Source organism: Cuculus canorus, chromosome 1 (assembly GCF_017976375.1).
Source record: "Cuculus canorus isolate bCucCan1 chromosome 1, bCucCan1.pri, whole genome shotgun sequence".
In the NCBI taxonomy this organism is placed as follows: Eukaryota; Metazoa; Chordata; class Aves; order Cuculiformes; family Cuculidae; genus Cuculus; species Cuculus canorus.
The window spans coordinates 203,827,864-203,840,815 of NC_071401.1; the positions used below are offsets into that span (position 1 = coordinate 203,827,864).

Below are 12,952 nucleotides of genomic sequence, written 5' to 3' on the forward strand. Positions count from 1 at the left end.
CAGCTCAGGTTGCACTTTTCATCCACCAGCACCCCCAAGCCCTTCTCTTCAGGCTGCTTTCAATCCATTCTCTGCCCAGCCTGTATTTGTGCTTGGGATTGCCCCAAGCCATGTGCAGGACCTTGCACTTGGCCTTGTTGAACTTTATGAGGTTAGCACAGACCCACCTCTCAAGCATGTTAGCTTCTTCATGTGGTCAAGACTTTGCACGTCATTACTGCTGTCACATGGGCAAGGAAAATACTGGTTTTGTCCTCATGAGCTTTGTTCTTTTATTTGCAAAGAGACAGTAAACTCTGTGGGGAATAGTTACTTTTAACAGGAGCCAGAAGAGTCTGGGGAAAAAGGTTATATCTGCAAGTCTTACTGGGAAGCAAAACTGTTTGCCCTTTGGGCAGTCTGAGCTGATTTTTATGGTACGTTTGGCTTTAGAGGTGGAGTGCAACATGACAATTTTACATTGGTATAACTAGGAGAAAGAGGGCCTGAATATGTGTTCACCACCTTGTGATTACCATGATTATCCCCGGCTTCACTAAACATGGTTAAAAAGGACATTTATCAGCCTGCAGTTCAGTATTATACATCAGGAACGTCCCAAGCTATGAATATGTCCGCATGAGGATGGATTTGCAGATGTTTTGCAGACACGTGGTAAAAAGTAGTTGTTTCAACCACAGATTCATTTCACCTTACCTTTCCCACAGGCAATAAATGCCCACACACTCAGTTAAACAGTTGGCTACACCGCAGGTCTGGCACCTTGTCAATGGTAGCGTGCCAGACTGTAATTTTCTTTCAGGTTAATTGCTCTAGGAGGAGCTCAACTGAAGCTGGGACCTGCTGTGTATTTGCAAATATTTCAGTTTATTGCCTGTATCCATCCAAGCGATGCTGTCGGTACCCTTGATCTGTGACCCACACTGTCTGAGACCTTCTGAGGACCCACGTGCCACATATATATATATATATATATGTCCCTAAACCTCTGTGCCTTGGCACACAGACTCCCTCTGAGTAGTTTCAGGGTAGTGAGGCAGCAGACAAGCACATGAATGCTCCATGCTCATGCTCCAAACACCACTGACTTCTGCTGGGTTCTGCAGAGCTGACTGTGGGCCTGTTGACTGCTACTCCAAATAATAGCTGCTGCCCCAGAGAACTACCTTAGATCACCAGGGGTCTTTGGAAAAAATGCTAATTTTAATTACAGTCTTTAGTGAGGTTAAAGCTGCTGTGAAGAGGAAAGTTTTGTCAGCTTTTCCATTTCTATTGGAAAGCAACAACCTGAGTGAGCTCAGAACTGCTTGAAGTGTCTCCAGCACCACCAATAACTTCATGCAGCTGCCTTCTACTTGGGAATACACAACAGCAGTGTCATCTCAGTCTTCTCTGTAGTTGTGAATATGGAATATAGGAACTACTACAGCAAATAAGACATGAGATCCGTACAGTCTTTAATTTCCCAGCTTCCAAGAAAGATGCAAGTACTTGTCATGCAGCAAAATAATCTGCCTTCCTCAAACTCTAAAACTTAGAAATGACAAGGTCATACACAGAAACAAGTAACTTTCAGAGCAAGGTGCCCTTAAATATTCAGGAGAGGGAAGCATCTTCTCCTAACAGCCAACATGCCCCCAGATAATTTGCTCCATCGTGAGGCAGTAGAAGTACAGACAGAATTTCCCAGGAAGACCCCAGACCACCTATTAAAGGCAAGCCTTTTAATTGGAGTCGAGTAAATAGGATGCAAAAGCAAGTGCAGAATTTAGCATGTAAATGCTGCTGAGGCTTGAACTGAAACCCCAAGAAGACATTCAGAGTTGTCCCAGGGGGTTTAATTGTATCTTTATTGAATTCGTCAAAGGATGAATCGAAAAGAGGTGCTACAGAAGCAACAGACACAGCCTAGTGATCACCAGACAAATCCATAGTGAAAAGGGAAGGGGCTAAATCAGGCCAAGTAGTCCGTCCATGGATCCAGGTCTTTGAGGTCTATGACCAGGTATAGCTGTGACAAAACTAGGGAACAGCTACAGCATAACCTTCAGTCTGAGACTCAAACTAGGACTGAGAGCCCAGGCTGGAGCTTAAATGTGCAGGAGTGTGGGTGGAGGCCCCAGGTGGAGCTGGTCAGAGCCATTAAAGCCTGTTAGTTTACTCAAGGCTCTGGCTTACAAGTGCCTGTGTGTGTAGTTATAGATCTGCATTTCTTTAACAGGCCTTTCTAAGCTGGAATTGTGATTTTTCCAGTTGCTGGACCAATGCCTAGAAGTCGGACCTAGCTTCTATTCATATTTTCATCATGGATCTATTATGTGAACTTAGGTAGGTTATTCTCTTTGTCTGTGTTTCTATATTTGAAAAGTCTTGTCTGTTTAGCTGGCAAGCCCGTGGCTGGGCTTACGGCTGTATGACATCCCGCGAGTCTAAATGACACCTGCTCTTTGCCAAGACTTAAGTTATTAGTTTAACAACACTTGCAACAAGACTGTTATTTCCAAGTAAATACCCCTTCACCCTAATAGGGAGTCTGTGCTACACATTGCTCAACTGGGACAGTCTGTTTTTAACTGTGAAGAGCAGTTGAGGCTCAGAAGTGCTTGTGGGACCCTGTGTGAAAGCCCGCTGGAGTGTGGTTTTCTGTAATATTACTGAATTAATTCATCAAACAGTGCTCATAGGCAGTTCTGACTCTGAGGTTCCCATGATGTAACTTGAGGTCCCTTAGGAACAAGGGATATGATACTACCTGAGTCATGAGGAGAGAGCTTTTGCTTGGATAGTTACCCCTGGTGCAGTGACTTCATCTTCCCCAAAACGTCTTCTCTCTTCTCTGCAGAGTTTTGGGCAAAGGCTTGGCCTGTGTTCATGTCTAAGGCAGGGGCTTGGGATGGAAGAGAGCATGGGGAAGGGCTGAAGGCAGAGATCTGTGGAAAGGTGTGGAGATCATGTAGCTGGAGATGCTGAGGGGATTTGGAAATAGGAAAAATGGGAAGGGGAACAGGTATTGGAGGACCTCAAGGGCTCTGTGTCAGACTTTTAGGTGGTAAAATAGCAAGTTTGCTTTTTTTAAAGAACAATTTAGTGCTCCTCTGTTGCTTAATGCTAACCCTAAGCAAAAGTCCTGGATCATTGTTCCAACCAACCAACCAACGTCACCTTCTCTCCCTCACAGGAGATGAAAATGGGGAAGTCACATTTAAAAGTAGGAGGTATCACAGTCAAAGGGGAAAGCCCCAGGGCTACGAGAGGAGGTGGCTACAGGGTCACAGTCTCTGCAGAGAGGTAATAGATGCCTCATCTCTGTGGAAGTACAGCACTCCTTTTCAGGCAGAAATAGCCCCTGCTTCCTGAGCAGGAATGGCACAATCTCCTTGATGAAATAGTGCAGATTTTTCCTCCATTAGAGGAAACACAGACCTGCTAAGAAGCAACACATCTCTCCTGGTGGGTTATGCACACAGGCAGGATATTCTAAGAAGGGTCTAGAAAACTGCAAATCTCCAGGCTGCTTTCTGCTGAGCTGCCCACCATGAAAGAGTGGCTACATGATGAAGAATGGATGTTAGTCAACATGAAAAGCATAGCAACCTGGGTCTCAGCCCACATCTTGCTGTGTAACGCAGCAGCTAATGTTGCTGAAATTGAGGGGATGTGCTGTGGACAGCTTCTCAGGCATATCAGATCTTCCCAACACTATGTCAGCAGCTGATCTGTGGGGAAATGAAAATCTCCAGTTGTTGGAAAAGTTCTCTTGTGCTGGGACTAACTCCCATCTTCTGAGGACGGGCAGAGGGAGAGGTGCCAAGCTCTGCATTGAGGGCATGGGGCACTTTTCGCTTGATAGTGACCTTTTTGCTGCTAGCTCCATGGAAATTTTTTGTCATGTTGACAGGGTGCAGAGCTGAGTGTCAGATGGGCATGCTACAGAGTTTGATCTGGCTTAAAATGAGCTAAGCACAAGACAAGAACGTGGCCTTCATACACTGCTGTGTCAGTCTGGCTGCCGGCCTGGGTAGCCCCGTTGTTTCCAGTGAGGTTATTTCAGTATGGCATTGTGGGGCAGCCTTTAAGCTTTTCCCTTTGTCTTACTGTACAGAAACATTTACCAGTCCAAATATAAACCACACTGCACTCTTGAGAAAGACTTGAAGTAATGATGCTTGGTGCTGATAAGAATTTGCCTTCTTAAATCTTTGTATAGGCATTTATTTATATCCTCAACACTGCAGTGAGACTACAAAGACTGAGCATCTACATGAAACTCTAGTTCTTGAGAAATCAGACCATCTTTCATTTTTTTCATGTATTTATCCTCAGTGTTCTGTCAGATGCAAGAGAAGTGAGTTACCCCAAGTGATAGCTAAACTTATCCATGTCCTCGAAAACAGTTTTATCTTCCACTGAGCAGAAATCCAGTGTCTAAATGCCCTGAGTGAATGTGGATCTGCGCAGTTGTGTCAATGTTAAGCGGAAAACTTTTGTCAGAAAAGGTAATAGAAACAGTTGCTCTAAATGGAGGAGAATTTCTTTTCCGACAAGAAACCTACAAGTCAAGTTTTTCTAAGGTCTTATAGGTAGTCAGCAACTTTCAAGTTACTAGCAAGGGATCCATGATATTTAAGCTGGAGAGACTGGACCATAGTCTGGAGACAGATCTTTATTGTCCAGAGTCCTACAACCGAACTCCCTCCCATCACAAGGCAGTGTCAATGTAAAACAAAATGCTTGTTGTCCAGAACTGTGAAGGAGTTTTCCTTGGTTACATGATCAGTGTCTGCCAGGAAGAAAGCACAAAGATACATTGACAAGGAGAGGGTGAGGAGTCCCTAAACTGCAGAGAGCTCTCTGAAGAGGAAGAAAGGGCAGATTGTCCTCTCCCAAAAGGAGATGGAGGAAGGTAAAAAAATCCAAGGATATGCTTCTGGGTTAAAACCCATTTTTTTTGTACAAAAGGCCTTTTTGCTGGCAATTGGCATGCGATTAGCATTATGTGGGTAGAAAGGAAACTGGGACATAGAAGTAAGCAAAACTTGTAAGATGTGGCTTCAAACCTCATCAGGAATGATGCTGTCTGGAGATACGCTCTATTTGTACTTCAGCTCCTCCCTGTAAAATGGCCGTGGAGCTCACACAGCCTTTCCCTTGGCCACTGGATCCCAAACGAAGTCTATAGCAGTACCTTATTGGATCTCAACAGCACTACAGCCTTTCCTTAAGTCGCAGTATTAATTCCTCTGACAGACTGTGAGGATATTTGGCCAGATATGGAGGTTGTAGCTTTGAAAAGCCAGATCTAGACCTTTTCATCAGCTGCCTGTGCATGTTTGGAAATGGAAAGATATGAATCAAAATGAAATGTAGAGGATATTGATGTGGAAGCTCTTCTGTTTTTTCTTCATGTACTTCCTTGCAGCGTTTTGCCAAGCAACATATTTACTTGCACTTTTCTCCTTGCTGTAGGCGATCTGGTCTGGTTTCTGATTCCTTGGACAGAACTGTAGTTTCCTAATTCCCTTTGACCTTACACCTTGTGCCTTGGCTCCTTTCTTGTCAAGTATGGCCTCTCACAGAGGATCTAGAAGGACAAAGTAAAGCCTACTGAATTTTTGTCTTCTGGCTCCGACGTCCTTCAGTGCATGGTTGCAGATGGTCCCACATTTGTCCTCTGCAGACTGTAGAGAAGCAGCACTTTTGGCTCATGGGTACTGCTTTCTGAAGACTTTGGTGGTGAATGTTTTCCATGCTAGCCATGCTCTTTAGGCTGACTGATCTCCAGCCTGTGCAGTTCCCTGGTGCTGGCTGAAGCTGGAAAGGGGCTGTGTCACTTGTGTCAACGTCTCATTGCCAGCTGTTTGGAGGGCAGTTGCCAGCTGTGTTTGAGTGTGCAGAGTGCAGCCGAGGATTGCCAAGTGATCTCAGAGGCACGGGCAGGGTGGGTGCTGGGAACGCTCCCTCTGTATCTGGAAACTGTTTCGAAGAGGGTCTGAGTGACACTGCAGTGCCGCAGAGACCCACTATCCATACAGAATTGGATTCAGCTTAAACTGAAAGTCTTTTCATAATTTCTTTTAATGGGCTGGGATGACGCTTGCACAGAGGATGTGGGCCTAGGAGGAAGCACTTATGAGTGCTCCTTGGCAATGGAAAGTGTGAATACGTGGGCTTGGGATGTGCATTATAATGAGGTGCTTGAATTCCGCCCTTGCTTCACAGCAGAGCCAATGCCTGGCAATGTCGTGGCATCTAACAAGCACACATTGTCTTCCCTTTGAACCGCACAGTTTCCAGGGTAGACAGGCTTCGCCCTCACCCTGCTCCTCAAACAACCAAGAGACTGTGAGAGAAATGTCACTGGGACTCGGGTTTCTCCTAGAAGGTACCCAGATGGACTGACATCATCCCAGATGTCTCTGAGGCAGCTCTTTGACCCAAAAAAGGGCTGAAGGCTCCCAGCTCTCCCATGGGACTGTGCCTCTTCCCATGCTTTGCTCCACCAGTGTTTAAGCAAAGTGAGGTCTGTCACAGGTAGACCCAAGGGCCAGGTACAAAGGTGACAATTCACAGCCAAACTAAAGTGTAGCTGAGGGAGTTCTCTTCCTGCTCTTGCTGGGCTTCATGTAGCCCCAAACTATCTTGGCTGTGATGCAGGGCCCTCAGCAAGCAAGGACCGGAAAAGTTGTATTGCATGTCCATGTATTGGTGTGGAGGTGACAGTGAAGACAGAGTGGTGGCTGGGAGCTGGCTTGTCTCTGACCTTGTAAGCTTGAGGAGACTCTATCTGGACATCAGTTATTTAGATAGTGCGAGCCTGTCTTCAGCTTCTCATATTTTCTGAAACATGGACAAAAATTGTGCACACTCCCAGGCAACTGTGGTCATCCCACTTGTCCTCAGCTATAGGCCATGACTCTTCTGCTCCACATTTGGGGACTGATATTACTTTGTAGCCCTGGAGGTGGATGCTTCCAGCCTCAGGTTCCAGCTGTGCTGACAGCTCATTCACCAGTACAGTTTCTTGACTCGCATGCACTGGAGCAGTGTCCAGTCTCCACCTTTCAGCTCAACTTCATCCATACTAATTTGAGAGAAGCAAAGGAATCTTCCTTCATTGAGTTATCTTTTAAATCCTGCTCTTAAACTGGTCTCTGACAGCTACAAACCATTCCTGACTGGCAAAACTGGATATTTTTTCAGCTGTATTCTGTATTGCTACCTCCTGGCATCTTCTCCTTTAATCCTTGTTCCAACCTCCAGACAAAAATGCATCTACTCAGGCAGAAAATTTGGAAGAAGTGTTTCACCTTACAGTGCCTGGAACAAGGGCACTTGATTCTTTAACTGGACTTTAACTGGACTCAGAGAGAGTGGGCGAGACCTGTGCCCAGCTCATTCCCTAAATGAATTAGTGTTGTATGCACAGCTGTGGAGAACGGATCTGGCCCTCACTGGGGAAGAAATGGTTAATTTTCTGCCCTGCAGGAGAGCGCTTTTGGCTAGAGTTTCAGTGCAATGACTCACTGGGACAAGTCAGGAGTGGAAGTGCAAGGTCCCTATCCACAGCAGAGCAGCTTGGGAATCCCACGGCAGCCTCAGCCCTTGGTTCCTCTGAGCCAGAAGTTCCAGCTGTGGCCTTACAAGGCCAGAATGAGAAACTTGCTTCTGTGTCCTGACTGAAGCTGTTGCCAGGCACACTCTGCACGAAGAACTTTGCAAATCCTTGCCTGGGGGCTGGTGGAAACTGGAGGAGAGGACTGGGCACCAAGATCACTCAGTCATAGCCGCACAGTTAAGGATTTCAGGCAGTGCACTTACACTAAAGTATTCTTCTTGTTTAAAGTTACTTTTGCCTGCCAGCTCCTGAATCATATCCAGCTCTCTGGAGGGAAGTCACGTCTCTCTCGCAGCCTATTTGTGGATGAGGGATATTGGTAGCAAAGTGTGTATTGCCACGCTGTAAGAACTGCAGTCTTCTGTATAAACCTGGAGGTCGTTATAGGCTGGGAGGAGCGATGGAAACACACAGAATGAGCTGGGCAGTTCAGAGCACTCTGGCAGAGATAGAGAGCCAGTTCAGCTCCTTTCAGTTTCTCTAAGCACTATAATGTTCAGGACTGAGCAGGATTAGGTCTTGAGGTGAGTCCCACCTTCTCTATAGTTGAGCTGCTCAGCCTCTTGGAGGCAGTGCTGGGAGACAGGCACTTCCAGAGAGTGACTCAGCCCATCCTAAAACCTATCCAAAACAGATGGGATGTATTACTCTCTGGAGGTGTTTTCCCCTGCCTAGACAGGGATCAGATGCAATGCCCAGCTTTCTGATGACTGAGTTGGGAAAGCTGAATCCCACCCTTTATTTTTACTGGGAATGAGGTAAAAGCTATGGGAGAATGAACCATATGGCCTCCCTCATTCAGTTTGCTTTGGAGCAAAACCATGTGCACATATACACCCTGATGCATATCTTTGAATGTATATACTACATAAATTCAAAGTGATTCTTTTTTTTTTTTTTTTAAATTGCAAAGACAAGTACATGATGGAGATGCCAGAATCCAGCATGTGCATTGAAATATGACAGAAATTTTTCTTTGGAAAAGCTGACTCGAATTCCATGGAAACAACTTAACTGTCACAAAAATAAGAGTGGCAAAGGAAAAGGAGAATGAAACAAGGAGAGAGGGAGAGAGATGGTCCCAGTCTCATGTTTGGCCCCTGTATGAGGGTGTGGGGAAGTGCTAGTTTTCTAGGGAAGTCTTCAGTTCCCTCCCGACCCCTTTGCAATTCTAGCTTGGATGCTGTGTGCACACAAACTACACTGCTGCTCTGCGCTGTTTCTCCTTTTCCTTTGGCTGAACGCATGCAAGAATGTCAAAAGGAATTTCTGAGCACACTGGAGGTGAGATGCGTTTTCTCTGCAAGAAGGCCAAAGCCAGATTATTTTTCCTCTTGCCTTGTTCTCAGAAACAACAGAGTTGTTTGGGCCCAACAAATCCCTCTGAGAAAAGTGCAGTTTGACAGAATTGCAAAAAAATGAAAAGAGGGGTTTTGTAATAGGAAAGGTCAAGCAATGTTAATTATAATGAGAGATAATGAGACTTGGGGAGTTTCTTAACAAATCATTGCTTCTAGGCACCTCTGTTTCTCCCTTCCCTGCTCTGGTGGGGAGTGGAGGAGGGATGTTGCACATCAGAAGCTGTTTGTGGTCTCATTGTTTCTTGCCGTAATATCCTGCCTTCAGCATTTCCTTCAGCAGAGGTTGGCATGAAGACCTGACCATACTCACACATTATAAAAGCTTCTCCATTTTCACTTTCTGCTTACTTTCATCCCACTTTTTGAGGGACAAATGCACGGGGCACTCTTGTTATCATGAAACAAATCCAAGAACCCTTTTCTGCACTTTGGGATTGCTGCTTTGCCCCTCTGCACATTCATGAGAGATAGTTTGATCTACAGGATCAAGAGTTGGCAATTCCAAGTTTTGGAAACTCTCCATTTGTGGCTTTGATGTCATTACTAAACTAGTCTGTACGTTGGTTTTCACTTCTGTAAAATGGGATTGTGAACGTTTGAGGGTCCCTCTGAAGGGTGATGTTATGTGGTATCTGCTGCATTTTTACTACGTAAAGGCTATTGTAAAAGAGAAGATGAGAGGGCAAGAAACCCTCCCTTCTTTTTCAAATAATGGCTATTTACCTCATTGTTGCAAGCTCTCTATGGACTGTTAGACTAGGGAGACAGCCCACATGTTTGGGGCAGGCATTCATGTTGTTGAAGGTTTATTTGGTTTATCATGATGTGAACCTAGTGGGATTATATCCTTCTCTTTGAAAGAGCCTTTTCTACCAATATTCAGTTTAGTATTCTCATCCATGAAATATTCATAAAATGCACAGCGGCAAGACGTGGAGCAATGTTCCAGCTAAGCAAATGGAAGGATGAATCCTGTGGGCCCTACAGAGGAAAATTATTTGTACAGAGGACAAACAGTCAGGGAAGGAAGCCAGACCTGGCTTTAAAAATATTTGAAGCTATGGGAAATACTCCCCTTAACTTCAGATGAACTGTAAACGAAGTCAGCAGCTGGGAGGATTAGAGATTTCACTGTGGTGGGTAATTTGTTTGGAGTTGCATCATTGCATCATCAGATTCAATGCAGAATCCAGAGGGATATTGATGACACAGCTTGACCAGTCCTTTTAGCTCATTTCCAAACTGTCTTTACATAGCAACATCAGGCCTAGAAATATGTGGTTTCCAGCAATACTGATTACTCTTTTTTTTTTTTTTTTTTTTTTCTGGACAAGACCTTCTTATGTTTCCCTGATAGACATAAAAGAAACCTTTAAATGCTGGTGAGACCACCATATTATTTTCTGCATAGCTTTCCTTGGAATTTCTAAAGCTTAATGACGCCAAGAAGGGGTAGAGCTGAAAAGCTGCTAGTCCTTCTACTTACAGATATTGTCTCATACACTTCCCATGTGTTTTGCATCCAATTATAGGGTATGTTTGCATGCTCCTTTTGGGCATCTCTCAGCTAGTCTTCTTGCTAAGCTAAAGTTTGTCTCCATGTGAACACAGCTGCACGGCTGCTAAATCAAATTGGGTCACACTGGGGAGAATTGGACACATCTGCACTCTTTCTGTTGGCTTATCCTCAGTGATCTGTCTTTCCCATTATCCAGGAATCTTAACCTCTCTTGCTATGAACTCATCTTGATACCAGCTTTCCTCACTCTGGTTGCCTAAACTTACATAGGATGATGAACAGCAGAGTGATGTAATCATAGAATCATAAAATGGTTTGGGTTTGAAAGGACCTTAAAAACCTTCTAGGTCCAACCCCCCCTGTCATGGGCAAGGACACTTCCCATTAGACTAGGGTGCTCAAGGCCCCATCCAACCATGAACACCTCCAGGGATGGGGTATTCCCTGGGCAACCTGCTCCAGTGCCTCACCACCCTCATCATGAAGAATTTCTTCCTAATGTCTGATCTAAATCTTCCCCCTTCCAATTTAAAGCCATTCCCCCTTGTGCTATCACTACATGTCCTTGTGAAAAGTCCCCATCTTTCTTGTAGGCTCTCTTCAGGTACTGGAAGGTTGCTATAAGGTCTCTCCAGAGCTTTCTCTTCTCTCTGTCTTTTTATATATATGTTGGCATATAGCTGGAAAAAACAATATGTCTGGAACAAAACTGACTAACAGGTAGAATTTGCAATGACTGGTCAAGGCTTCTATTTGTATCATCTTATTCATTCATTATTAGTTTAAACATTTGTTAATTGATGGAACCATTCATTGGGGTATGGATATGCCAATCAGTATTCTAATTATGAACAGAGCAATTGCATCCTTGACATAGTTAGCTGTACTTCAACTTAAAAATAACCTTTTTAACCACACACCACTTACAACAAGTCTGGAAGGCTCTGGAAGAACTCCACAAGGCATTTGGTGTTAGCCAATGTTATTCAGTATCCATTAGTTCAGGGCATGGTTTTCCCAGTCAATGGGAGCTTTAATCCTAATTGCAATGCATAATTTTTAAGCTTAGTTGGTTCAAGGTGCATCTCTCACAGCTTTGCAAGATCTTTTGGGCAAGAGTTGTTCTTTTGTTTTATATTCGCATAGCAACTGGCACCACAAAGGTCAGGCCTTGAGACAAGGAAAGACATCACAATTGTCTTCATGAGCCAAACTGGCAATGTAGAAATACCTGTAAGATCATCTTAAGAACAAATTCTTGCCCACTAAAGCAGTGACAGTTGTGCCTACTGGTCTCTTCTCTTTCCAGACCAAAGAAGCTCTCTTCACAATTCTCCAGGATCTAAGGCCTGAAGACCACTTCAATATCATTGGCTTCTCCAACCGAATAAAGGTTTGGCAGCAGGATCAACTGGTTCCAGTTACTCCAAATAACATAAGAGATGCCAAAAAGTACATTCATAACATGTCGCCTACTGGAGGTATGATCCAGAGATATGAAAAGGATTAATTTTGCTATGCAATTAACAATGAAGAGGTGAATGTGGTCCTGTAGCATGTAGCAATAAAAAGCTATTGAGACTTATGTCATGGGACAAGCGGGCCCCTTCTCTACATCCACTCAAGGTTATGTGGCAGAAGGATATGTGCCCCTCATCAGCGTACATATCAAATGACCTGATATGTTTATTAGAGCCAAGTTGGGCCCATTCTTTTGTTTATCTGGTGACACCCTCAGAGCGGGAGAGTTCTCAAGGCTGTTTCTTGTGAGCAGAGGAAAAAATACCATATCCTGGTGAAGGACACACAGGGCCAGTACTTGTGTAGTTTCTGAAAGCCTGTGTAAAAGTAAAAATAGGCACAGGGTTTTGTCTGGGCTAGAGACTCCAGGGATGAACCAGCCAGTGTTTGCTGTGGGATTATGAGTGAGTGATTAAGAGTGAGTTCCTCACCTAGTGCTGTCTTCCATGTCTCTCTACCAAAGAGCAGCCAGAATGATGTCAAAGAATTAATTTCTTGTCTTTTCTTGCCTGTACCTTGTTGCCAGGAGGGAATGGGGAGAGGAGGAGACATCATAGTGGTGGCAGAGTGCAAGCATGATTCTGAATTTGATTCAGTGGCCTCCTATGAGGCTATGGACACTTAAAAAAACATAGGAAGGTTTACAATCAAATATACTTTGGCAGCTCTGCCCATCCTAGCTGAGCACTCCTCAGGTAAGCAGGCCATTGCAAAAATGCCCTATGCAAATCTTTTCCCATGGAAGCAGTCACAGCTGGTTGAAGGTCAGACAAGACCTTCCCGTGGTTGCCCTTGAGCAGTGACCATTCCAAGCAAAGGAAATTCTGTGATGGAAAAACACAGCAAACAGGATGGTTTGTCATGCTGTTTCTATTGTGAGAGGAAGAGTTTAGGAAGTGGTCAAGGTACCTGCCCAGTTAAACAATTACCAGTAGT

General features: G+C 44.5%; 1 protein-coding gene across 1 annotated transcript in view; it reads left to right on the plus strand.

The window, feature by feature from the left end:
• Window positions 1-12,952, plus strand: part of ITIH5 (inter-alpha-trypsin inhibitor heavy chain 5) — a 47,512-nt gene that overhangs the window by 21,245 nt on the left and 13,315 nt on the right. Inside the window, exon 8 of the mRNA XM_054084928.1 lies at window positions 11,805-11,976. Coding sequence (XP_053940903.1) covers window positions 11,805-11,976 — 172 coding nt within the window. The remainder of the gene's footprint in view (window positions 1-11,804; window positions 11,977-12,952) is intronic.